The following is a 27,932-nucleotide window of genomic DNA, read 5'->3' on the forward strand; positions in this document are numbered from 1 at the left end:
CTTTCCAGGCATTAACCTGAGGCTGCTGCCATTCCAAGCCCCAGGTTCAAGGTGAGGTGTGTGAAGGGCAGGGTTTTGGTTTGCAGAACTAAGGATGTGAGGCTGCCACCATCTCCAGCCACTCCCAGTGGTTCAGGGATGAAGGCCACACTTGTGCAATGTTGAGGCTGTTATCTGTTGGGTTAATCTGCTCATGTTAACCATTCCTCTACAGCAAGTAGGATCATCAGGTTAGTACTGAGCAGGAAGCACATGGGCCCACTAAGAGAGCTAATGCTAGAATTCACATAATTTATATACAAGCTAGAGAATGAGGTTTATTCTTATGCCCCTTCCAGAGGCCAAATGGGCAAGGGGGGTTCCTTTACTTTCTGAGAGACATGAATGCACCCAGACCACTGTCAGTAAATGTGACTGAGGATTCTGGCAACCTGCAGTGATCAGACATTTTCCAGCAAGTTACAGATGCACCTTTCTAAAAATGAGATGAGAGCTGGCCTTGGGTGAAGGAAGGACCTTAAATGACAGACAATCCCAGGCGTATACCTGGATCATTTATTTTTCCTAACTTTCCACACCGGTGAGGCTTTTTACAGGTTTTGCAACCACGGTGTCTAGGACAGCCATGCACTTCTACAGCTGTAAGGTCGTGGGAAGTCTTGTCTGTACCGGTGTAAGATGAGCAAACTGCAGTTCAGAGGGACAAGTGACTTGGCCATGGTCACACAACACACTAGCAAGAGTGCAGGGACTAGCACCGTCTCCTGCCTCCTGGTAGGGTGCTCACTCTCCCTCTCAGGATGCCCCTGCCTGACATGGCTCACTTAACCCCAGCTTTCCTTACATGACACAATTCCCCCCTTAGATTCCGGGTTTTCAGCTGAAGCTGGCCAGTTCTTCAGATGGAATTGCATAAACAACCAAGTTTTAATAAGTTGGAAGAACCTAGGGAGGCCTCCCTCCCTTTGAACAGAAACGGAGCTAATTTTCTCTGAGTTCAGGATTTATAAGGCACTGAAATTAACTAGAGGTGGGTGGGGGAGAAAGGAATGGGATGAGTGGTTGGAGAAATCAAGCTGATACTCTTTCAGCCCCACAGTGAAAATCCTCAGGAAACCTAACTAAGGCGGGCTCCATTTTCCGGCTTGGTATGGCCCACCATGCCGCAGAGCAGTGTGGACACATGCCACCATGACAAGAGGTATGGAGGGTTGTTTGGAGAGAAAAGAGTCAGCCCAGATCCTCTGGATCCAATTCAGAGGGGAAACCACTCACTCCCCCTGGGCATGTGTCTGGGTTCTGGGCCAGACAGGATTCAACCCTGAAATGTCTTCTCCAGGGAACACAGTCCTTTGAGTCAACTTGGGTAGTGGCTGGGGTGGGGCTGCAAGCCTGAGTAGGAAGGAGGAAGGGGCAGGAAGTCACCAAGGACGGCAGAGAGAACTTTGGAATTGGACTTAGCTTTGGCACAGCACACCTTGGGCCTACCTACCCCATCGGTCGCCTCCTTGAGGCCCCTGGGATGGAGAGGAACCTTCCTTCCCTCAGTGAGGAGCTCTTCTGGCTGACTGAAACAATGGCAGTGCAACCCTGGGGCATTCCCTTATTATTCCCGCCAAACTTGTGCCCAGGTGACCTAACGTGGGCCTTCTGCCCCAACCACCGAATCCAAAGCACTGTAGTCAGAGGTGATGCTGAACGGGAAGCTCCCATAACAGCTCCCCTTACTCAGCGCCTCCAAAGCGATAGGCACAGGGCTTAAGTGACAACACCTGCAGGCAGATACTGCTGCCCGTTTTGCCAGATGAAGAGCTGGCTCAGAGGCGGTGAGCGACTCACTGAGTCACACAGCTAAAGGAGTGCCTGAACTGGGAGCTGGACAGTCAGGTTTGTCTGACTCCAAATCCCACATCCCCTCCGTTCCACTCGACGGGCCCTGGGGGCTGGGAGCTGGCTCTTGGTGCTGTCTGGGTGGGAGTGCTGGAGGGGTTTCTTCTAAAAGCGTGCATCTGGGAGGGCAACCTAGTGCGAGTGAAGGGAAGGTGCCTACTGGCCCTGGGGACAGGGCCCACCCATGTCTGTCTCCTTCCAGGCAGCTCACACTCAGTGCCTGGCGGCCTTGCAGATCTTATCGTACACCTCGGGGAAGGCGTCCTGGCAACCGAGCTGCTTCCGCAGCTTGTGGTACAGGGAGCCATCAAACATCTCCCAGAACTCCTCCCGGTTCATGTAGCAGTCTGCGTATAGCATCTGGAACCTGCAAAGAGAAGCGGGTGAAGATGCAGAAGGTGGCGGCCTGGGTGCAGGGAGGGGACAGGGACCTGAGAGAACCCCAGCTGTCCCTGATGCGTAGCACACTTGTGCAGGGAGTGCTTTGAGGGGACTCTTCTTGCTTAACTCCCCTCATGACCTAGTGATGGAGGCTGTTAGGAGTTCTCACCCCCATTTTCAGATGTGAAATTGAGGCTCAAGGTGCTACGTGGCTTAGCAGTGGAGACAGAGACAGGAGTCCAACTTGGTCAGCTGGGTCTCCCCCTGTGCTCTGTGAACTGATTGGCTGCCTCCCTGATGGGGGCCGTGGGCTACTTTCTTTCTTTTTTTATGGACACTCAGTAAAACGCACATATTTAAAGCATACAACTTGATTTTAAGTTTGACTATGTATACAACCCTGAAACCATCACCAGATAATGACCATACTCATGGCCACAAACTTTCCTCATGCTCGCGTGTTATCCATTGCCTGCCACCACCCCGGGCAGATTCTGGATTTTATATAAATGGAATCATACAGTACTCCTCTTTCCTGTCTTCTTCCAATCACCACGATTATTCTGAGATCTGTCCATGTTAGGTACACTGATAGTCTATTCCAGGCCGTTTCCTGAGCAATTCTGCCCTGGCCTGTGTCCTTTCAGAGGCAGGAATCTCCCTCCTTAGTGCTGGTCTTCCACCCAACCAGGAGCAGCAGCCCATGAATGCTGTCATCTGCCCTGGGGGAGGAGTGGGTGATTCCTGAGTTTCCGGCTGGAGCCTCTAGAGGGATGTTGGTGAGTTCACTGCAGGAGGCGGATGCAGGAAGAAGAGGGCCAAAAAACCTGCAATTCCACCTGTTTATCTGACAAGGCCCTTCCCCAGTCAGGGGCTGACGCAGTACAGAGTCCCTAAGCCACCAGCTGGTGTGGCTCTGGAGCTGGCTGTGGGGCCCTTACTCTGCTCCCCATGGAGCAGCACCCTGGGGCTGGCAGCCAGAGGGACCACACCCCACTCTGGGCGACTCACCCATGCATGCTTCGGACGAATTTCTCCAGCTGCCTCATGCAGGACCTGGCTTCAAAGTGTTTCACACGTGGCTCCCCATATGCTCCAATGTCTATGTAGAGCTCCGCCTCGTCTCCCTTGGGGTGCACCAGGCCAGGCTGGCTGGGCAGGATGAACGGGCACAGCCAAATGGGGTAGACCTGGGGTAGATCAGGTAGGGTATTGTGGTGCTTTTTTTCCCACAGGCGACAGGCTCATGGCTGGCCCACCCCATCCCTACCTAGTGGGAGGCCTGGCAGCATTTTCCAGGTACCCCTCTCTGGCTGTGCACAGCTTTATCCCCGAGCCCCCAAGCCACGGCTGCGAGCACCTCAAGCCCACCACACAGGGGACACAATCTGAGCAGGTCACAGAAGTGCTCATCTGTGGCCTCTGCGACCTCTCTCCCACCAGGCTGTGCCTGAGTGGGCCCACGTAACAGTGGAAGAACGAGGCCCAGAGGGCAGGTGTGCCCATGGTCAGTCCCGTGGCTCTGAGAAGACTAGGGTCCACAGGCTGGCTTGCGGCTCACCCTACCCTGCCCTGGCTCACGTGGATGTCCTCGTGGAAGGTGTGCAGAGCCTGCATCAGGCACTTCATGGGCACCAGCATGTCCTGCACTACGTGGTGCTGCTCGTACAGCTTGCGCAGCGTCTCGCCCTGGGTCAGCTTCAGGAGGGAGATCTTGGGAGGCACCATCCAACCAAAGAGGTAGCGGAAGACAGGGTTGTTACCAAAGGGGATGATGTCCTGCAAGACAGCAGTTGGGACGGAGAGAAGGAACCCCCAAGGGGGGAGTGTCTGTGTGCCAGGCGCCAGGTCCTGAGTGCTCGATGGAAGTGCGGCAGGTACACCCTCCGATCTGGAGGGGCGGGGTGGTACCAGGATTTGTCCAGTCGGATCTGGCTCTGGTTCTCAGCTCTGGCATTTACCAGCTATGACCTTGGGCTACTACTTAAGCTCTCTAAGATCAGTTTCCTTATCTGTAAGATGAAACCTGTGAGAATAAATATCAAATGGAAGGCACTTAGCCCAGTGCATGGAGCAAAATAAAAGGCAGCTCTAATTGCTGTTTTAGTTGTTGAGGTCAGAGTGGCTGACACAGAGCAGGCATTCCATAAATATTGAGAAATAAATGCTGGTGAATGAGAAGAGGGACACTCAGAGAGCTTAAGCAACTTCCCTAAGGTCACACAGCCAGGGATGGCTCTCACCTGTGTGGGCAAGGTCTGGCTCAGATTCAACAGTGGGCTAACTGGTTTGTAGCACCACCTGAGAGGCCTTCTCTGACACCCCTCCCCGTCCCTCATTTAAAGTATCACTGTTCTCCATTCCCCCCTTCACACAACAGTCAATTCTTGCTCACCTTCCCAGACCAAGCTTGATGGGCTACTTCCAACTCTAGGGAGGACTAGCTACCTCCTGTTCTTGTTTCTTGCCTCTTCACAGTGGCCCCCCAGCTGTTCCCCCTACTCAGTCCTCCAACTAGGCCTCCCTGGAAACCCTCCTGAACAGAGGCTCTTCTTCCTTTTCCACACCTCAAACCACCACAAGGGGGCCAGCCTCACTTAGCCCTGCTGCTTTCCAAAGACACCCACTGCCTCCCACCAGCTGGCAGTCCTGCAACCCCGCTGCCCCGACAGGGAAGACTTTGGTCTCTGGCTCACGATCCTCCTTCCTACTCCAAGTCTGCTGTCTTTCTGAAGGAAGAACTGGGGCAAGAGATGAAGAGGCAGCTCATAAAAGAGCCCACATATCAGACTAGGGGTTGGGGCAGTTTCCTGAAGAGGCCATCACGTTAAGCTCTGGAGGGTGAGTGCCTCTTCCCCTCTGCTCCCCTGGAATCACCAGGTCACTGTGCTGAGGGAGGTGCCTGTCTGCTCTTTTCTGTTAGACGGGCACCTGTACTGATGCCTGGCACACAACAGGAGTGCAGTACATAGCACGGGTTTATGGTTTCCTTGGCTGTTTCTGAAAAGCTATGCGTGCCCACAGCAGTAATTCCAACAGTCCAGGTTAAGCCTCCTCTCAAGTTTGTGACCATCTCCCACCCAGCCCTGAATCCGACCTTTGTCCTCCCAGCCCTGACCCCATTTCATTCCTCCTCCAACCCAGGCTTTCCCTGCCCCAAAGGCAACCATCATTAGGAATTATCTGTGTATCCTTCTAGAGACATTTGATCCACAGAACAACAGAAAGGCTTTAAAAACACTGCTCACAAATGGTAGCATCTGCCCGCCTCCTGCTTATCACTGTGTCCAGTGTGTTTTGTTTGGCACACAGACAGCTAGTGTTTTCTTTGTTGAGGAAATCTAATACTGTACTGCAGGGACCCACAAACTATGGCTCTTGGACAAACCTGGCCCACAAATAAAGTTTTATTGGAACACAACTATGTCCATTCATTTACATATTATGTGTGGCTGATTTCAGGCTCTAAGGGCACAGTGGCTCCTAGAGAGACCTCATGGTCCACAAAACCTAAACTACTATCGGTCCTTTACCGAGAATTTCTGCAGGCCTTTGCTCTACTGTATGGCTATACCCTAATTGATTTAATCAGTTCTGTATTGACAGGCACTTAAATTGTCTCCAAACTATTTCAATGAATGTCCTTTATACATGTGTCTTTACCCACTTACATGTACACTTATCTGTAAGATAAATTGCTAGAAGTGGAAAAAATTCTGGTTCCAACACTGCAATTCTAATGTATACTATTTCAAGAGTTTGTACCATTTTATACTCCACCAAATAACGTAGGAGAATGATTTTCCCCACAGCCCAGCGAGCAAAGTGTGTTATCAAACTTCTGCATCTCTGTCACTCTGATAGGTGAAAAATGAGACTCCTATGGTTTGGTTTCATCTGTCTTGAAATTCTGAGTGAAAGCGCATCACCTTTTTTATGTTTAAAAGCCATTTATACTTTTTCCTGATAAACAGTCAATTATTAGTGAAAAATACCAGTTGGAACCACTCTTTTTCTTTTTTTTGTTATACTGACATATAGTTGACATACAATATCACACTAGTTTCAGGCATATGACTTAGTGATTTGACATTAATATATATTATTAAATGATTACCATAGTTAAGTCTAGTTATCAGTCACCATAGTTATTATATTAGTGGCTTTGTTCCCTATGCTGTACTTTTTATCCCTGTGACTTACTTCTTTGATAACTAGAAGCTTGCTTTTACCTCTGATATGTTGTTTAAGGCCACTGTTTCCTTACTGATTTTCTATCTGGATGATCTATTTATTGATGTAAGTGGGATGTTAAAGTCCCCTCCCATTATTTTCTTACTGTCAATTTCTCCCTTTATGTCTGTTAATATTTGCTTTATATATTTAGGAGCTCCTTTGTTGGGTGCACAGATATTTACTATTGTATCCTCGTATCCTCATATTGGATCGATCCCTTTATCATTATGTAATGCTCTTGTCTCTTGTTTTAGTCTAATGTTTTAAAGTCTATTTTGTCTGATATAAGTTTTGCTGCTCCAGTTTTCTTTTCATTTCCATTTGATGGAGTATCTTTTCCTAGCCCTTCACTTCCAGGCTGCGTGTGTCTTCAGGTCTGAGGTGAGTCTCATGCAGGAAGTGGGTCTTATTATTTTTTTCTATTGAGCCCACTCTATATCTTTTGATTGGAGCACTTATCTCATTTACATTTAAAGTAATTATTGATAGGAATGCACTTATTGCCAGTTTGTTCATTGTTTTCTGGTTTTCCTGTAGTTCTCTGTTCCTTTCTCTTTTTCCTGCTCTCTTCCCTGGTGACTGGATGATTTTCTTCAGTGTTATATGTTGACTGCTCTCTCCTCTTTGTGTGTGTATCTGCTATAGGATTTTAATGTGTGGTTACCATGAGGCTCATCAAGAACAACCTACGTGGCTGGCAGTCTACTTATGCTGCTGGTTGCTTAGATTCAAATGCATTCTAAAAGCACTACACTCTATCCACCCCCTCCATGATTTATGTTTTGACACCATATTTGACATCTTTTGATTTTGTGCACACTTAGTTATTTGTTATAGGTATAGCTGATTTTACTTTTGTCTCTTAACTTTCATACTAGCTTTGTAAGTGCTTTTTTGCTTTTACCAGTGAGACTTTTTCTTTCACATCCTTTTATATTTTATAGTAAGAAAAAGTCAAAGAAAGAGAAGCCCCTTCTTTTTTGATTTGCCTTTAACATTTAAGGCTGGATTGGTGGAGATGAACTCCTTTAACTTTTGTTTGTTTGGAAAACTCTTTATCTCTCCTTCATTTCTGAATGGTAATCTTGTAGAGTATTCTTCGTTGGTTTTTTTCTTCTCAGAACTTTGAATATATCATGCTACTCCTGGCCTGCAAAGTTCCTGCTGCAACATCAGCTGATAGTCTTACGGGAAGTCCCTTGTACCTAATGAGCTGCTTTTCTCTTGGTGCTTTTAAGATTCTCTGTGTGACCCCATCCACCACCATGGGTCTAATTCAGGGCCTTCTTGCTGTTTTTCAAAAACGTGCAACCCTGATGTGACAAGTGGATGGCTATGGAGTTGTACCCTATGTCACACCATATACAAAACTTAACTCAAAATGAATCAACAACCTAAATATAAGAGCTAAAACCATAGAGCTCTTAGAAGAAAACATCTTCATGGCCTTGGATTTAACAACAGATTCTTAGATATTTGCCTAGAAAGCACATTGGAGGTGGCTAGAGCCTAAGGGAAAGGGGGTGGGGAGTAACTGCTTAATGGCACGGCGTTTCTTTTTGGGGTGATAAAAATGTTTTGGAACTAGATAAGAGGTAACAGTTGCAAGACATCATGACTGTACTAAATACTATGGAATTATATACTTTAAAGTGGTTATTTTTATGTTACACAATTCCACGTGAATTTTTTTAAAAAGGAAAAAAAATAGCCCATAAGGCTGGTTTACGGACCTGTGCTCTGGTTCTTCCTCTGCCTGGAGCACTCTCTCCCAGTTTTCCACGGCTTGTCCTCCCTATGTTCAGGCCCCTGCTCCTAAGGCATCTCCTGAGGGGCCTTCCCTGATGCCTTTTTTAAAATGGCACTGTTCCCCACCCCTCCATGCCTGACAAAGATCCTTACGCAACTTTCAAGGCCCAGCTTAACAGCTACCTCCAGCCCCAGGTAGGCCCAACTGCTTCTTTCTCTTGTTCCTGGGGCCCTTTATGTGCCCAAGTCTGTATGCTGGGTTATGTTAGGCGGAAAGACAGAAATGAGCGGAAAGAAAAGGAGAAAGGGCCCCCCAAAGATGACTCAGGGAGTTGATCAAATAGAACCAGAAAGCCAGAAGTGACTCAAAGAGTTAATCAGATGAAGCCACAGGGTCCAAGAGTGACTCAGGAAATGTCCAGGGTCCCCCCAGATAAGAAACATCAGAGGCACAGGCACAGCACAGCTCCTGTCCCCATTTCACCAATCAGAACAAGCCTAGAGAGCTGACAGCTGTCAATCAAGAACCTCTCTGCCCTGCCAAAAACCACATAAAAGAGGCCTCAGAATGAGCATTCACGCCTGCCTGTCTTATCTTAGGCAGGCCAGCTCTGCTGCTCTATGCAGAGTGTATTAAAACTGACTTTGCTTTCTTGACTTTGGTCTTTCATCTCACTATATCTGACTTCCCTGCGAAACCGAGCTGAGGCCTTTCCTTCCTAACGATTAGGCCTTAATTCCTCAAGGACAGAACAGGACTGTTCTTCGAAGTACCTGGCCCAGTGTCCTGGCATGGAGCAGATGCTCACTGACAGCTTGCTGCTTTCAGTAAAGGTGATCCACTCCCTCAGGGAGATGACCGTGTTGCAGGGTTCCAGTTCTCTAAGACAAAGCCATTCTTTTCCCCTAAGGGTGTGTGTGCAGCTACAGTGTTAACCGCCCTGTTTCCTTGCCAGGCTGGCCAGGAGGAGCCAGAACACCTGAGAAATCTGAGCCTCACCTGCAGCTCCCAGAAGATGCTGCGCGTATGGCGGTGGTAGTAGTGTCTCAAGGGAATGTACTCCAGGCCCTCTCGGTTTGTCTTCAGGTAGTTCTCCACGTGCTTGAAGAACCAAGGCTTGTAGTAATTGCCAATGCTATTCAGCTGAAATGACAGAGGGCATTGTGTCAGCCCACAGACAAGCACCAAATGCACTGGGGTGTAACAGCAATACCTGGCTTCTGTTCAGCACTCCAAGCTTTTTCAAAGTTCTTTCATGTCTCTATCCCCCCCAAGACTCTTGAAAGCCTGGTGAAATTAAGCACAGCAGGCGTTCTCGAGCAGAGGAAGCAGAAGCTCAGAGGTGTTAAGTGATGTGCCTAGGGCCCAACAGCTGGTTCCTGACCATCTAGAGAGCTTGCCCAGCTGTCCTAGTCTGCCGCTCCTTCTCACTGAAAGATGTCTCACGTGCAGATGTCTAACGGCATCTGCCACAATAGTGCTCCATGCAGAGGAAGCATCACCAGGCCAGAGATGGCAAACACTGAGCATGGGGCACCCCTTGTCACTGGGTCCCCTGGCCACTAGCACTAAGGGACATGGCATTTTCCCTGCCACTTTAACCCAGGCCCTGCAATCCTCTAGGCACAGCACTCCCCCACAGCTGCCATCAATAGAGGATGCTCAGAGTAAGCCTACATGCTTCTTTGGCACCAGGCCCCATGGTATCTTATATTTAACTGGTATCTTCTTCAGTCCTAAATGGTTCAAGACTTTCCCTGCTGTGCGCCCTGGGATGACTGAGCTTCTCTGGGCCTCACCTTCCACATCCATGAAATGAATTCTGGGCAGATGCTTTCAGAGAGGGACAGGGTGGCAGCCCAGGAGGAGTACAGACTCCAGGGTTGAGCAGCTGGGGCCAAGTCCGAGCTTGTGTGTGACCTTGGGCAGGTAGTTCTCTCAGCATGTTTCTTCATATTTAAAATGGCAAAAAATATATATACTCTCTGGGAGTTTTTTGTGCCTCTTAGAACACACACACACACACACACACACACACACACACGCACGCGCGCGCGCGCCCCATGTCAAGTGAGCTTCTCTAGGGGGCAGGAGAGGTTGCTGGGTTTTACAGGACAGGTGAGATTACACCCAGCTGGGTCTCAGCAAAGGGTTTGAAGGAAGCAGAGAGTAGAGGCCATATAGGAGAGGTAAAATGTTGTCAGGGGACCATCAGGAAGATCAAGGCAGCAGCAGAGGCAAAAGTGACCAAGCCCACAGGGTAGCTTGTAGAGAATAATCACACCATGCCCCAGGCTGTGCAGCGTCCATGCTCCGGGCAGACACTGCTGGCACATAACCTGTCGGTGCTGGATCTCCTCCATGACCTTGCACAGCAGGGCTGGTCCTGTTTCACTGATGACAAGACTGAGAATCACTAACATCAAAGAGACTGCCCGAGTCGCAAAGCTGGCAAAAGGCAGAGCATGAACTCAAACCTATCCCATGTTGCACAAGGCTGGGCTGAAAAGGCAGAGCACCTTGAGTGGCAGGATCTGGAATACGGGTCTTATTTTTTTTTAATATGTGATTTTCTTTCCTGATTTCAAAAGCAATGTTCATTTCCCACTCATGAAAACTTTGAACCCTGCAGAAATCCATAACTTGGAAAGACAGACCTGTAGCCTCATCTTCAAGAAGTTAACAACTACAACCAATGTGTATTCATTAGGTTTTATTTTCTGGGTATACATACATAAATGCACACAAAAAATTTGTGAAAACAGGACTGTTCTGTGCATACTGTTTGCCAATTTGTGTTTTCAACTTTTAACACAGTCGGCCAGTCCTTAGCCTCTCTGAAATTCATTTCAACTTCAGGCAGAAGGGACACATTACTCCCCCCTGGAGTGGTTGGGAGACTAAAAGAAACTATATGGGAAGTGCCAAGCACACTGCCTACCCAGAGTGGGGCCCAGCATTCCTTTCCTGGAGCTCTCACCGTCTTTACCCCTCCACCCTCGAGCCAGCCAACCCTTTGCTCTCCATCTTTGACAGCCAACACCTGCAGCTTATCACACTCTTGTGCGGCTCTCTGGTGAGCCATTCTGCAGGGAGGAAACTGGGGGGGCCAGTGTGCCAGGAAACTGGGCTAAAGATCTTGTTTGTCCAAATCTGTTTCAGCATGCATGGTATAGATGGGGCAAAGGATACTGCATGCTCGCTCTGCCTGCAAAGGGGAGTGAAACCCAACAGGAACACAGCCACTTGCTCTCACCCCAGGTGGGGCCTGGCCACACACCTGCCAATGGTACTAGCTGCGTATGAAACTGAGATTCAAGGGTACCTGGATACAGGCCCTGCTGGTGCTCACTGGCTCATCAGGAGCCATTCATGCCAGAGAAGCCCAGGATATGATAAAGAACCCAGATCATGCATCCCTCCCCAGGGACATGTCAGCTGAGGCAACTGGGAAGCTGGATTAGTTCCAGTTCATGCCCTTGAATTTAGATAGCAAGCCACTTCCTCTCACTGGGCTCCCCCTGTAAAGTGGGAGTGGGCTGCCTCCCCTCCTGGGTTGCAGTAAGCCTTCCACCAGACATTGCATGCATTGGACTCATCACAGTGCTTGGCACACAGGAGCAAATTCCTGAGCAGCCTACCAAATAGGAATGTTTGGAAGAAATGTTCCTCAAATGAAATGTCCACACTTCTAAAGGCACTTGTCACTCTCCTCTCCCAGCCCCATTACCGTTGGGCATTAGGGTCTTGTTCATCAGCACACCTGGCAAAAGTCTGTGGCCTGGGGGCCTAGCCCCTAAGCCACTGCCCCCAGGTGAATATTTGGGTAAGGCCTTGGTCTTCTTGGGAAATAAAGGAATCGGTCATGGTGTTCAAACACTTTAAAAGCTGCACAAACTCCTCTGCCCAATTGTAACCTTAGACGGCATCTAATGTATCAAAGACATGACACTCCTGGTTCCAGGATTCCCATACCCCAGCATTCACCGGTGTCCCAGGAGGATGGTACGCAATCAATGTTTCTGCCCCATGCTAGCTGTGTGTCTCTTACCCACTCTGGGACTCATTTCCTTTTTTGGAGAGGGAATTGTACCAAATGATTTTCAAGCCCTTTCCAATTTTAAAATGTTTTAAAGTACACAGGTAAAGGTCAAGAGACATCAAGAGCGCTTTTTCTGTGATGTACTAATTCTACATTAAGATGTTACTCAAGTTAGAGACAAAAGGTGTTCATTGCTGCATTAACTAAAATATGGAAAGACTGCAAGCAACTTAAATTTCCAACTATAGGGAGTGGTTTAGTAAATGATGGGGCAATTGGTCAATGCAATGCTCTGCCGTCATTAAATATGACGGTTTTGAAGGCAACGTAACAACGTGGGGAAATACTTATAACATTAAACCTAAACCAAAAAACACAAATTTGAATAGGTGGACACAGCTGAAGACAAATAAACCGGAAAACTACACAGAGATGCTCAATCTTTGAAGTGACCAGAGAACTGTAAAATAAAACAAGATACTATTTTTAACCCTATCAAATTGGCAAAAATGAGTGATACTACTCAGCATTGGCATGAATGCAGGGGAAAAGCACTCCCACAAGCCATCGCTGGAGGGCCATCTGGTTGTAGCTATCAATACTTGACGTGCTCAGAACCTTGAGTCAAGAATTCCACTTTTTGGAGTCAATCCTACAGAAATGCTTGTACGAGAGGCCAAAAATAAATGTAAGAAAATCTTCAGGCAATTTCACTTGTAAGAGCAAAACATTTGAAGCAATATAAATGCTCATGAGTAAGCAATGACTTAGGTCAGTTATTTACACACAAGGAGATGCAATGGAATGAAATGAGGGCATTTACACATATGCACACGCCCGTGCACACATACGCACTCCTTGAAGAATGCACAATGTTGAAAGTGGTTACCTTGGGAGTGTGCTTTGGTGAAGAGATCCATTTTAACTTTTCCTTTATAATTTCAACATTGTTATGCTACATTTTTATTTTAAAACTTAAAAAAAAAAATCTATACAGCAAAAAGGAGGTAAACATACCAAATAGATTAGCAAGAGCTGGCTTTGGGTCATGTTTAAAGGTTGAGTCTTTTCTTTCTTTTTACTTGTTTTGTTTATATTTTCTAAGTCTCTCATAGTAAGCACAAACCCTTTCTCAATGGAGAAACAAATTTATGCTATTAAAAATTACATAGTGTAGGTTAAAGGTCAATCTGGATTCTGAGGCCTCAAATCCACTACTCAAATCTTGGCTCTGTCAATCTTGTGGAAGTTTACATGACTTCTTTGAGCATCGGTTTGCTCATCTATGAAATGTGGTTGCTCTGAGGATCAAGGAAGCACCTATCAAGAGATGCGCACACCTAGCAGGGGGTAGGGGCAGAGTAAATGGAAGCTGTTGTTCCCGTCTTACAGCTCTGACTACAGATCCTGTTGCCTAAACCCCTAGTGGGCTGACCTAGGTTGCAGCCTCCAAGAGGGTATCTGCCAGAATTAGGGTGGGAGACCATGCTCAGTCCCCCCCCACCGGGGCTTTCCTCTCTGCAGGTCTCAGTCCAAGGCAGCTAACACCCTAGCCTACCTTGCTGGGCTCTGCCTCGTCCGTCATGACCCCTGTCATGATGACGGCCTCATCCAGGGAGTAGAGCAGTCCTTCCACGAAGTGGTTCTCCAGCCTCTGGGACTCATGGGTGAACTTGTCACAGATGGCCTCCAGGCCTCGCACTGGCTCAAATCTCAGCTTGACATACTTCTTGGCGGGAATGATGCGGATCTCGGCGGCCACCAGGAAGCCCAGGGTCCCACAGGACCAGGGAACAGCATAGAACAGGTCTGAGTTTTCTGACTGTAAGACAGAGTGGTCATGTGCTGAGAGCCTGAATGTCAGACCCTGCACTGAGGCATGCAGTCAATATGGGTACAAAGAACCCAGGGCCTGAGCTAAATTCCTGTTCTGTCACTGTGTTGTGTAGAGTCGAGCAAGGAATTTTCCAAACCATACTTTCTGGGCCTGTTTTCTCTCTGCAGCTTAGCGTATCTGACCTCATGCTGCCCTTGCACCAGGAATATAATGGACAGCATGTCCTCTCCTCCACCTGTGTACAGTCCCTGACCACAGGCTACCCAGAAGGAGACCATGACCAACACTGCCCAAAGACCCAGAATGGAGGACTAAGGGTCAGGATCTCAGACCAGGCTCTAAAAAAAGAGCTGAACCCTTACTGAAGGTCAGGGTCACCAGGGGAGCATTTACAAAACCTTTCCTAGTCCATTAGCTGTGGGGTCCTTCCACAGCCCATGGAGAGCATGGGCATTCCCACCTGAACAGGTAAGGAAAGTGAGGGTCCACAAGATGACAGGGCCCACCCAAGGCTTTCCACAGGCAGTGCAGTAATGCTGGGGCACAGGCATGAACGCCTTACTTGCAGTCCAAGCATTCTTCCCGCGACCACTCATTGGATTATACAAATCTGCTTCTAAGCTCCTTCTTTTCTTGTTTTGGCATTTATTTGTCTTGGAGATAATTTTCATCCGTCTATTCTAATTCAGAATCTCTGATTCTAATAAAGCTCCTTTTGAAAGAATCCAGCCTTATCTGGGCTTTACCAAGAGGTCAGCCCTGTGTGGCCTCTGACCTTGGTATGGATGCCATGGGATGCAGAGGGCCAGAGGGGGCTGAAGCAGGGAAGCTCCACAGCAGGCTGGCACTGCAGCAGTAGGCCAGCCTACCACTCCCCACTGGGCCCTCACCTACCCACACTGTCAGATCACAGCAGTCACAATCAGGCATCTGCTGCATGCCCAGCTTCCTGAAAGGAATCTACCTTCTTCTCCTAACAGTGCACTTGTCAGATGAGGAAGTGGCCTCAAGAAGGGAAGTAATTCACTAATGTTGTCCCTTTTGTCTGCTGGTAATAAACAGGTTAGAAGGCAGGGCTCAGGTGAGTGTTGAGGACAATGCGCTGAATTGGTGTGAATCCTGAAAGGGGTCTCTTATAAAAAGACCAGAGCTCTCCACCAGGAGTCCTGCCCTGGACCCTCTTCTGTGAGGCCAACGATCCCAGTGGCTCTCTGAAACATCCATTTCTAAAGGACTGTACTGCCCCCCCTATCCCAGGACCCCGTGGATATGCTTGGGGGGATTTGAATTTAGTTTCAATCCTGTTCCACTCCTTAGGGTAAAATGCCTTAACTGTTTATGTCCCATTTTGGGCAGTAGAACTGTCATTTATTTCTCCAAAACAACCCCTTGTGTTGCTCATTAACATCTGACATATAGCTTTGTTCAGGTCTGACTTCCCCTAGAGAGGCAGTAAAGTGAATGGCTAAGGACATTGATCTGGGAGCCTGATAATCTGGGTTTGAATCTCAGCTGTGTGGGATACTAGCTGTGTGATCTTAGGCAAGTTTATTAACCTATCTGTGCTTTAGTTTCCTATATGTAAGACGTGGCATATAATAGTATCTACATCATAAAGTTGTTGAAGGATTAAATACCTTAATATATATGAAGCATTTATAACAGTATCCGAGTGCATGTAAGGGGCTATATAGATCTGTTATTGTTATGGATACATACATAGGCTGAACAGGCATACTTGAAATGAAGCACCCCTAGAGGAGTCACCTCCACTGATTGACCATTAATGCCCAGGGCAGGCTGGTGGGGACACGCCCTATCTCTGAACTCACCGGTGTGCATCGCACAAAGCTGCCATCAGCCAGGACCAATTCATAGGCAGTGCAGACATGCTGGAACAGGCCATACTTGTGGGACGACGACTCGATGCCCGTGCCCATGATCAAGCCCCCTGGAGAAGCACAGGTGTTAAGCCAGGCAGAGCTGTGGGCTGTGGCTGGGGTAAGAACTGGGTAAAGGGCACTTCACTGGAGTGGGGAGCTTATAGCATGATGTGGGCATGATAGGGCTGGCCACTTGGGTGCATTTCTCATCTCTGCGGATCTGGAGAGCAGGGGAGAGAAGGAAGGGCTCGGATGGGAGCATGAGGGCTTGCTCAGAGGTGGGGGGATGGGCAGGGGCCCTCGTCAAGGGACTCACACCCTCCCTTCTGGCCAGACCCAACCTAGAATCCTGTGTGCATGCCTCTTAAGAGGGGCCTCAATGAAAGGGGGGTGGAGTAGGAGGCAGGAAACTGTCCTGTGGGAACAGTTAAAGGAACTGAAGTTGTGTCCCCTGGAGAAGAAAAGGCTTTGGGGACGATGACTCCCACAAAAGGAAAGAGACTAGACTTATTCTGTGTGCTCCACAGGGCAGAACTGGAGCAATGAGTATGAGTCACAGGGAAGCAGCTTTGCACCAGGGGCAAAAATACGCTGTCTGACAACTTGAGCTACTGGGAAATGGGATGGCAGGCAGTGAGCGCCCTGCCTTTGGATCTGGGCTGAGACAGGGTGACTTCTGTCATGGATGAAACTGGTGAATCCTGAACTGGACGGAAGGCGGGCCAAGCGCTTCAGTTCTGATCCCAGGACTGAGCCCTCACCCACTGTGAGGTCATCAAGCTCGGGCAAGACAGGTAGAGTCCAGCCAATGGAGGTCAACAGGGCAGTCACCTGACCCATGGTCACCAAGGGCTCCACACGGACAACCTGTTGACATAAGAAGAGACCGTGGGTCACAAGGAGGCTGCTGGGCCTAATAGGGACTTCTTCACCCAAAAGGTATGTATCATCCCAAACCTTCCCAAACAATCCACACAGCCTTTACAGCCTCTTGCTAGAACATTATTCAGTCTTTCTTTACAGCAAGTGAGGTTTCTGATTTGCTAGTTTAATCTTATCCTCTCAAGTATCTTTATACTCAATATTTAGTTTACTTTTCTTGTAGGTTATACAGGACATACTCAGTTGGAAGAAATAGTATATATAAAGACAAAAATCATCCACTCTAGCCCTTCATGATCAGTGTTAACAGTGGAGTGTATTTACTGCCAGTCATTTTCCATGCGTATCTGTATTGCTATTTTGTATGTTTGAATACCAAATAGCCACATACTTTTCTGCCTTCCTTTTTAAGATTTAACACTATACTATGACTGTCATCCCTTGTCATTAAATATTCTTGGAAAACATGATTTTTAATGGACATATTAAAATGCCATCATGTGGATTTCTGCTTCCAGCTAAGATGGAACAACAGGGACCAGATTTACCCTGCTGCCTGAAAACCAGAAACAGACACAGTATATGAAACAAAAGTTTTCAACATCATGGATATTGGACAATGAAATTAATGATTGCTGAGAGACAGGCAAAAAACAAGAGGAGCTCTGCAAATGCCCCAGCTAACTCCCTGGAGTTAGGTCATGCAGGAGGGGGGCCTAGAGGGGCCCAGTGGACTCTGAGTTCAGAACCCAGGAAGACCAAGGTGAATAGAGTTTGCAGGACAGAATACTGGAAAGGAGAGAATTGCACACAGAGAACATTCTGAAGAACTGTAAAGGGTAACCTCTGAGTATTTAGCTGAGTAATGATCAGTGCATACACTTGAGGAAATTACCTGAGGCTGAGGCCAGGGAAAGCACCACTGGAAAGGTAACAAGTCACACTGCTAGGGGGCTCACACAAGGCAGGAAAGAGCATCTGTCCCCACAAGCCCAGACTGGAATGCCTCTTGCTTTACAGGGCATTGGGTAGAGTATTCAGAATGGTCTTGTCTCAGCAGTGAGAGATAACTACCCCTAGATTAAATGTCGGTCTGGTGAGAGATAACTACCCCTAGATTAAATGTCGCTCTGGCCCCACCTGAAAAACAAGAGCCACCAGGATCAAACTATTCCCAGTAAAATAGCCGTGTTCTAGAACAAAGCTCAAGAGGATTTACATGAATACAAAAATATCCAGCATTCAAAAAGGGTAATTCACAATGTCTAGAACCCAATCAAAGCTTACCAGGCATGCAAAGATTGACAACAAATTAGATACTGAAGAAATGAGCATGGCCTTTCAATACACAGCAATATAAAGTATCCAAAATGAAACACACAGAGGAAAAAAAATTTTTTTAGAATAATGAACAGCATTAACAATGAGCTGAGCTGTGGAACTACAGATGGTCTAATATATTGTAATAACTTTCCTCAAAGGAAAGAGAGGGGACAGAAAAAACATTTGAAGAAAGAATGATCCCAAATTTTTTTCCAAATTTGATGAAAAATTATAATGAATCCCAAGCACAAGAATTATGAAGAAAACTATACCAATGCATATAATAATATACATTGCTCAAAACTTGTGATAAAATCTTAAAAGGCACCAGAGGAAAAAGGACATGTTACATACATAGGACCAAAGATAAGGATGAGAATTCTTGTTGGAAACAGTGTAGAAGACAGTGAAGCACTTTTAAAGTACTGAAAGAAAAAAACTGCCAACCTAGAATCCCATACCCTGTGAAAATATCTTTCAAAAGGAAGCCAACTTCAAACCCATTGGGATAGATTACCAAAAACAAACAAGCCCCCTAATAAAACAAAAGAAACAGAAAATAGTAAGTGGTAGTGTTCATGTAGAGAAATTAAAACCCTATGCACTGCAAATGTTTTCCCTCATTTGTGCAGTATAACAATGAAGCAAAACTGAAGGAACAAAATAGCAGCAGACTCAGAGACTCCAAGAAGGAACTAGTGGTTATCAAAGGGGAGGGGTGTGGGAGGGCAGATAGTGGGGAGGGAGGGAGAAGGGGATTGAGGGGTATTATGTTTAGTACACATGGTGTCGGGGATCACGGGGAAAACAGTGTAGCACAGAGAAGGCAAATAGTGAATCTGTGGCATCTTACTGCACTGATGGACAGTGCCTGCATTGGGGTATGGGTGGGGACTTGATAATGTGAGTAAATGTAGTAACCGCATTGTTTTTTTCATGTGAAACCTTCATAAGAGTGTAGAGTGTGTATCAAAAATACCTTAATAAAAAATAAAACACAAAACCCTATGCACTGGTACTGGAAATGTAAAATGGTATAGCCACTGTGGAAAATAGTAGGGTGGATCCTCAAAAAAATCAAATATAAAATTACTATGTGATCCAGCAAGTCCACTTCTGAGTATATACCAAAGAATTGAAAACAGGGTCTCAAAAAGATATTTGTACACCCATGTGCATAGCAACATTATTCACAATAGCTAAAATGTGGAAGACAATCAAGTCTCCAAGCATTGACGAATGGGTGAGCAAAATACACATAAGCACAATGAACATAAAAAGGAAGGAAATTCTGCAATGTGCCTCAAAACAGATGAACCTTGAGGACATTATGCTAAGTGAAATAAGACAGGCACAGAAAGACAAATACAGTATGATCCCACTTACATGAAGTACTTAAGAGTACTCTAATTCAGAGACAGAAAATACAATGGTGGTTGCTGGGGCTGGGGGCCAGGGGGAGGATGTGGATTTGTTTAATGGGTACAGAGTTTCAGTTTTACAAGATAAAGAGTTCTGGAGATGGATGGTAGTGATGACTGCACAATGTAAATATATTTAATGCAAATACATTTAATACTATTGTACACTTAAAAAGTATTAAAATGGTAAACTTATATGTATTTTCCAAAACTAAAGTTGAAAAAGAAATAAACATTTATATATATACACAAATGTTTTCCAACTTGGCAACAGTTGAAAGATTTAGCATCAGCAAAATCACCATGTAAGAAATATCAAAGGAGTTACTTCAGGCAGAAGGACAATGAAACCTGATGAAAATATGAATCTACACAATGGAATAAGAAATGGTAACTTATCTGGGTAAGTCAATAAGATTTTTTCTTTAAATTTCTTCAAAAGATAACTACCAAAAATAATAATGTAATATGGGATTTATTATATATATAAAAGTGAAGTTATGACAATAGTACAAAAGTGGAGAGAAGAGAAATGGAAGTAAATTACAATATTCTTATACTATATGTGAAATGGGGTTATATCACTTGAAGGTAGACCATGGTAAGTGAAGTGTACACTACAAATCCTCAAACTGTTAAAATTACAAAACAAAGAGTTAGAGCTAATAAGCCAACAAAAGAGCTAAAACAGAATCATAAAAATTATTCAGTAATCTAAAAGAAGACAGGAAAAAAAAAGAAGAAAAAGGGAAAAAAACAACAAATGGGACAAATAGAAAACAAAGAACAAGGTGCCAGATTTAAACCAAACACTATAGACAATAACATAAAATGCAAATGGTCTTACCATCTCAATAAAAAGGCAGAAACTGCTAGCTTGGATAAAAAAGCTAGAGATAACTATACACTGCCCACAAGAATCACATTTGAAATATAAAGGTACAAGTATCTTAAAAATAAGAGGGTGGAAAAAGATACATTATACTATCACTAGTCAAAAGAAAGCTGGTATTATTAATAGGAGATTACGATTTCAGTGCAAAGAATATAAATAGAAATAAAAAGGGTCATTTCATAATGATAAGGGGATCAATAATCAGGAAGACATAAAAATCCCAAACATTTGTATACCTAATAACAGGGCTTCAAAATACATGAAGCAACAATTGATGGAACTGCAAGAGTAATAAATCCACAATCACAGGCAGAGATTTCAATATCTCTTTCAATAATTAACAGAGTAAGTAGAGAGAAAATTTGTAAGGATACAGAAGATTTGATCACTATCAACCAGCTTGACCTAATTGATATTTATAGTACAAACCACCCTGAAACAACAGAATACAAAAATGCACATGGAACAATTACTAGGGTAGACCATATTCTGGGCCATAACATAAGTCTCAATAAATTGAAAAGCATTCTAATCTATAAAGTTTGTTTTCTGACAATAACTGAATTAAATTAGAAAGCAGTAACAGAAGATGTATGGAAAATTTTCAAATATTTAGAAACTAAACAGCATGCTTCTCAATAACCCATGGGTCAAAGCAATATCAAAAGAGAAACCAGGAACTATTTTGAACTGAATGAAAATGAAAAAGGTTAAGATATAAAAATTTGTGGGATGGCTCTAAAACAGGACTTAGAGGAAAATGTGTACCATTACACATCAATCCATATTACAAAAAAAGTAAGGTCTAAGTCAATGACCTCAACTTTCACCTTAAGAAAATAGACAAAGGTGAGTAAAATGAAACCCAAAGTAAAAGAAAGCTTTTAATAAGAGATCAAAGTCATCGTCAATAAAACAGAAAGCAAAGAAACAGGGAGGAAAAATATCAGTGAAACCAAAATTGTGAAACCAAAACTGATCTTGAGATCAGTACAATTGACTGACCTCTAGTCAGACTGGTCAGGAAGAAAAGAGCAGACACAAATACTAGTAACAGGAATAAAAGATGTGATACCACTACAGATTCTATAGATATTCAAATATAGTAAGGGAATATTATGAATAACTTTATATCAACCAATTATACAACGTAGTGAAATAGACAAATACCTTTAGAAACAAAATGCCAAAGCTCACTAAGAAGAAACAAATAAACTGAAGAGCTCTGTATCTATTATAAAATTTTAACTTGTAGTTAAAAACTTACAATGAAAATTCTAGGACCAGATGGCTTCACCAGTTAATTCTACTAATTATTGAATAAAGAAATAATGCCAATTTCATACAAACTCATCCAGAAAAATGAAAGGAACACTTCAAGTCATTTTTATGGACTTAATATAAAACTACAGTAATCAAGACAGTGTGTTGTTAGACTATGGATGGGCAAGTAGATCAACAGAAGTTCAGGAATAGAATGTATATGGACATCTGATTTTCAACAAAGGAGCAAGGGCAATTCAACACAGAAAGGATTATCTTCTCAACAAAAGCGACTGAAACAATTGGAAATCCACATTTAAAAAAATCTTTTTGATACAAATCTCACACCATACAGAACAATTAACTAAAATGGATCATAGTCCTAAATGTAAAACTTAAAACTATAATACTTCTAGAAGAAAACCTTTGGGACACTGGATTAGGGCAAGACTTCTTAAACATCACAGTCTATCAAAGGAGAAATTAACACATTGGACTTTATCAAATAAAAAACTTCTGCTTTTCAAAAGACAAGCCAAAGACTGGGAGAAAATATTTGCAAATTGTGTATCTGATAAAGGACTTGTTTCTACATATATAATAAGAAAATAAACAACCTAATAAAAAAATTTGACGCAAGACTTGAACAGGTACTTTACCAAAGATACACAAATGGAAAATACGTGCATGAAAAGATGACTGACATTAGTCATCAGGAAAATACAAAAACCACAATGAGATACTACTACACACCTATTAGAATGGCTGAAATTAAGATTAACCATATCAATGATTAATTATGATGTGTAACAACCAAACACTGGGGGAATGTAAAGTGTTACAACCACTTTGGAAAACAACTTGGCAGTTTCTTAAAAAGTTAACCATATTCCTATCATATGATCGAACTACTCTACTCTCAGGTATGTACCCAATAAAAAAGAAATCATATCTATACAAAAACTGTGCACAAATATTCCATTTTATTTGTAATAACCCCAAATTGGAATCACTACAAATGTCCATCAATAAGTGGATGGATAAATTAACTGTGATACATGCACACAATGGACTACTACTCATCAATAAAACAGAATGTACTTCTGGTATGTGCTTCAACAAGGAGGAATCTCAAAATAATTATGCTGAGTAGAAGTTGCCAGGCAAAATAAAAGAGTACATATTGCATAATCCATTTACATAAAATCCTAATTACAAACTAATTTATAGTGACAGAAAGCAGATCATTATTTGTCTAGGGATATGGGGGAAAGAGGCAGGGAGGGGTCTGAGGATGGAATTACCAAGGGGTAGGAGGAAACTTTTGGGGTAATGGGTATGTTCATTGTCTTGATTGTGGTAACAGTTTCACAGGTGCATATCTGTGTCAAAATGTATTATCACTGAGCACTTTAAATGCAGTTTACTGTGTGCCAAGTATACGTCAATAAAGCTGTTGAGAAAAAAGGCACAGGAGATTAAGTAATTTAGCCAAGGCCTCATAAAACAATGATATCATGTGTTTATACCATATGCAAAACTCCCTACTACTGGGAGTTATCTTGGATTAAAAACAAAGCTGTGAGAAAGAGAGAAAGCAAGCAAGATGTGATATAATCTCTCTGTAGTGTCTTTTGAGTTAAGCTTATTTCCTGTTTCCTTAAACTAGGTTTCAAGAAACAGGTAGGCCAATGATTGTGCACATGTCTAAGGCTATAAACAAGTGGGTCCCCAGGAAGCCTGGAACAAGGCCCAACCTCCTGGCCACCTCCCATAGCCCTCTTTTTACCAGCATACTCCCTTATTGGGAAGGGGTAAAGAAGTTCCCTTTTGTCTCATTTTTGCCCATGACTTCCTCCTATTCCTGACTTCTTGTGGAACTGTAGACAAAGAATCCCCGAGCTCTCAGCTTGCCTACCTGTGAGATGGGGTTGTCATCAATCTCCTCTAAACCTATAAGGCTTTGGAGGATGGCATGGGGAGGGGGCAGACTTCTGTGATGCCCTGTCCACTCTGAGATGCCCATGACTAAATCTTCTCCCTGTGAGATGCCTGCACCAGGGGCAATGCCCCACCTACTCCCAGAGTCAGGAAACTATGCCACCTTACCTGTTTCTCGGTGTCCACCTCCAGAATGTCCATCAGGTTGATCATGATGTTTTTGTGTATCTTCTTGTACTTCCCAACCCGCAGTGAGACCGTAAGCCAGCCGGGGCGCCCTGTGCACATGAAGGTCTTGCTGCCCTGCTCCTTCCATTCCCGCACCTGCAACCAAGGGACAGCGCTGAGCAGGTCCCACTAGGAGCCCCCAAGGCAGCCTGCAGCCCTGCTTTCAGGGGAGGGAGCTGGGAACAATGTTGTCACTTGTCAGCAAACATTTAATGAGTGCACTGGCCTTATCTTCTGGAACCTTCCTGCTTAGTGAGGCGGACAGAAAATCTGAGGTACTGCATACCATAAAGCAGAATGACGAAAGAGCTAGAATACAGGATCAAAGTGCTTTGAAAACATTAACTTAGCTGGGAAGTTCAGGAAAGGTTTTGTAATGGTAGTAATAGCAACCATACAGATAAAACCACTTGCTGGGTACCCTCACCGTGCCAGGCACCTACTGCACAGTGTCACATTTAATTCTCACAATAACCCCAGGAGGAAGAGCTGACCAGCCCTTTTGCAGATGAGAAAACTGAGAGGCAAAATAACGTGCTAAAGGTCACACAGCCAGTGAAGGGCAGAGCCCAGATTCACAGCCAGGACTATCCAAATTCAGGTCTGGAAGGATAGATGGACTTGTATTTAATAGTCAGCAGAGTAACAGCTAATACTTACTAAGGCTTATTACGTACCAAGCCCTCTCTTCAGCATTTGTGTGTGGTAACTCACGTATCACTGGGAGGGAGAGAGAACGGGCAGAGGATTGCCAAGCCAATGGAAGGAAGAGCTTTTGAAAAACTCTAAGTGATCAGAGCACAAAACTCAGAGAACAAAGTCCATCAGCAACACGGAGGAAGTCTTCCCTTCCTGCTGAGATGGACAGGGGCAGGGAGGTGGCTATCTGTTGATGTGTTCTGCACCATCCATTTCCTCTTCATCTGCTTCTAACACTCCCATCTTCCTTTGGTCCAGATGGTGCTGATTCTACCCCCCCAAGGGGGTGGGCACATGACTGCAGTCTGATTCCATCCTCCTGGCCTTCGTGGCCAGGTTAGGGATGGTCCTATAATCCAAATTAAGCCAGTAAGACCAGTTCCAAAAGAGGCATTCTCACTTTAGGGGGTTGCTAAGCTGGTTGGATGTAGGCCAGAAAGTGCTGGGGCCTCCACAGGGAGACGGCCTCTTTGAAAATGAAGTTAAGTCACAGGAAAGCAGAGCCAAGAGATGGCAAATGGATGGAAAGATGAAGATGGGGGAATGGGGATCCTCGAGCCAGTCATGACTAAGTCAGTTTTACTCCCAGACTTTTCAGGAGCTGAGTCAATAAAGTCCCTTTTTGCTCAAGCCAGGCTGAGCTGAGTTTGTACCACTTACAAGCAAGAGTCCTGGAGGAGGTGATACTGTGGCTGAGAGGGCAAACAGTTCAACATGGAGAAGGACTATGATCAGAGGCCAGGGTGCCATGTGAAATAGAGGTGTTTGAGCAGAGGGGCATTGTGAGGAAGGCGGGTACGGGTGAAGGAATGAGAGGGGGGATTCCATGATCAAGCAGGCCTTGCCCCTGCCTGACTGCAGTCCCAGGACATAAATACAAGCTTGAGGTGTGGGAAATGGATCAGGAGCCCTACATTCAATCTGGAGGGTGGGTCACATGAAGTGAGATGTGTTAGATATAAAGCCTGAAACACTGGTTGGATTGGATCCCGATAGGAGCCAACCACGATTTGGGGCAGGAAGGCAATGCTATGGAATGTTGCCCTTGTGACTATGTGCAGGCCCAAAAAGAGGTGGGGAGAGCCCAATAAAGGGGCATCTCATCAGACAGCTATTACAAGCCAAAAGTGAGGCAAGAGCGCTAGGTCTACAGGGCACAACAGAAAAGAATGGGACAAAAGAAACATCAGCAATTAGGCTCTGAACTCAAGCTGATGTGGGCTAGCTACATCATCTTGAACACATAACTTCCTGTTTGAGCCTCAGTTTTTCCCATCTGTAGAACGGGGACAAGACCTACCAGGCTTGCTGTAGAGTATTAGAAATAATGGATGTCAGTGGCACACGGTGTGTCACCTGACAGGTACCAGGCAGTGGGCTGGCCTGGAGGAGCCACGTGTCTTCCTGTCCACAGTGCACCCTTTGGTTTAGTTTAGGTAAACAAGTGCTCGCTGGGCTGCTCTGAGCCAAGGCTCCATGGACCAGGGGTGAGTCAGACAAAAGTCCCTGCCTTTGTGGAGCTCACACTCTGAAGGGGGAGACAAGCACGTAAATCGACAATCTAAACACAAGGAAAAAGCTAGGAAAGAGGGTGCAGTTGGGAATGGTAAGTAGGCAGGGCTCTGGGAGCTGTGAGTGCCCAGCAACACCTAGGGCAGGCCAAGCAGAGAACTCCCAGATACTCCCAGATGCTGTGTTCTCCCACCAGGTTCAAGGTCTTACTCCCCACCGGGATGGCTCTCCGGATTCATCTTCATGCCCCTGCCTGCAGCACCCAGCTCTGTGCAAACAACATGGAGGCTGCTACACTTGCAGTGAGGGTGGCAGCAGGAAACAGAAGCTCTTTGCAACCTGATGCCAGTGAGAGAAGAACACAAGGAGGGGCAGAGGGAGCCAGGAAAATGCCCAGGCCTGATGGTCATGCCAACCCTGGCCTCGGAGAAGGAGGCTCCACTGTGGGCAGCAGCAGGTGCGCTGGCTCTGTGAGTGCCTGCGCAGGGGAGATGTAGGAGTTACTGGGGGCGCCTCCTCAAGGAGTGGGCACCTGGCCCACAGGCTGCTAGGCTCCTGGCCCTGGCTGGGCGCTGCCTTCTCACTTCAGCCCTGTCTACTAAACGTGGGTAAAGCTCCTTGCTGCTACAACAAACTGCTCCAAACGGATGGTCCCTCCCTATCCCAGCTCCAAACTAACACTCCCCATCTCGGCCTTTGCTCACACAAGACCAACCACCAGACACACTTCCTGCAATCATTACACCTACTTCCCGGTCTCTAATGCCGCTCCCGGAAGCCCTCTCTCCTCCTAAATCTCTTGGGCCTGGTGGTAGCTACCTGTGCATTACTCACCTTCCCCTAAAGAATCAGGTACTCGCACACGTTCTGCACATTGTAGGTACTGCATGAACATCGGAGCAATGTTTTATTCTCTCAATGTCTCTGTTCACCCCATTCCCTCTCGGGGAAGCTTCCACGGTCACATTTTGGTTAGTTCAAACCCTGCTCCACGCCACCTCGTCCGCGAAGCCTTGCCCCTCGCCCCCCACCTGTACCGCACATCACTGTTAGGCACACGGCCCTGTCCGCGGGCCCGGGGCTCCCGCGCCCCACGCGGCGCCGCTCACCTGCTTCTGGATGTCCCGCACGCGCTGCCCGTGCAACCGTGGCGCGCTACTGAGCTTGAACACCACCCAGGCGCGCACGTAGTAGTAGACGTCGAAGATGAGCGACAGCGGCAAGAGGAAGAGGCACACGAACACCCAGCGCTGGTGGATGAGCACAAACTCCAGCCCCTTCACGCGGACCCAGAGAAGGAAGAGTAGCGCGCACACGGCCAGCGACACGGCGGGCTCCATGGTGGAGCACGCGGCGCACCGCGTCGGGAGGGGATGCCGGCTGGCACCGCCAGTCACCACCACCCGCTCCGCACCCTCCCGCGCCCGCCTCAGTTCCCAAAGCGCCAGGGATGGGGCTAGAGTGCTCTTCGCCCTCTCGCGATTGGCTCGGGTCGGGAAGGTTCGGTGGGCCGAGATACGGATGGCAACCAATGGCGAGCCGCTCCGGGGATCGGACCAGGAACCCGCTGCTTTTATTGGCTCCAGGAGGCAGGCCGTTCCACCCTGTCCTCGCCGTCCCGCCTGGAGGCATTGTCGGGGGCAAGGGCACTGCTGCTGGGAGCTAGTTGAGGCGCGCACCTGACTGGACTTCCCGGCCCCGGGGGTTGCGGGGGCTGCTCTCTCCTATCCGCCTCCTTAGATGGCGCCT

At 46.2% G+C, this 27,932-nt stretch overlaps 1 protein-coding gene across 2 annotated transcripts; it reads right to left on the reverse strand.

The window, feature by feature from the left end:
• Positions 1-304: 304 nt before the first annotated feature.
• Positions 305-27,833, reverse strand: DHCR24 (24-dehydrocholesterol reductase). Of its 2 annotated transcripts, none has more exons than XM_036911203.2 (9): positions 27,293-27,833; positions 23,913-24,068; positions 16,781-16,886; positions 15,969-16,087; positions 13,858-14,121; positions 9,257-9,400; positions 3,838-4,050; positions 3,283-3,461; positions 305-2,257 (listed from the first exon to the last, which is right to left on the reverse strand). In XM_036911203.2, exons 1-9 carry the CDS (start codon positions 27,521-27,523, stop codon positions 2,104-2,106), a joined length of 1,566 nt encoding a protein of 521 aa, XP_036767098.2. In that variant the 5' UTR covers positions 27,524-27,833; the 3' UTR covers positions 305-2,103. The 2 variants fall into 2 exon arrangements, with proteins under 2 accessions (XP_036767098.2, XP_036767099.2); XM_036911204.2 differs by having other exon boundaries at positions 3,853-4,050; positions 27,293-27,819.
• Between the last annotated feature and the right edge of the window lie 99 nt (positions 27,834-27,932).

The sequence above is a fragment of the Manis pentadactyla genome, chromosome 4 (genome assembly GCF_030020395.1).
Source record: "Manis pentadactyla isolate mManPen7 chromosome 4, mManPen7.hap1, whole genome shotgun sequence".
Lineage (NCBI taxonomy): Eukaryota > Metazoa > Chordata > Mammalia > Pholidota > Manidae > Manis > Manis pentadactyla.

What these genes read in the sequence shown, in the direction of transcription:
- DHCR24 (XM_036911203.2), bottom strand. Translation starts at nt 27,523, where the DNA reads ATGGAGCCCGCCGTGTCGCTGGCCGTGTGCGCGCTACTCTTCCTTCTC. An exon ending in GCATCTTCTGGGAGCTGCAG is followed by an intron (nt 4,051 to 9,256) that starts GTGAGGCTCAGA and finishes GCTGTCTTGCAG; the next exon opens with GACATCATCCCCTTTGGTAA. An exon ending in TCCACGTGAGCCAGGGCAGG is followed by an intron (nt 3,462 to 3,837) that starts GTAGGGTGAGCC and finishes GATCTACCCCAG; the next exon opens with GTCTACCCCATTTGGCTGTG.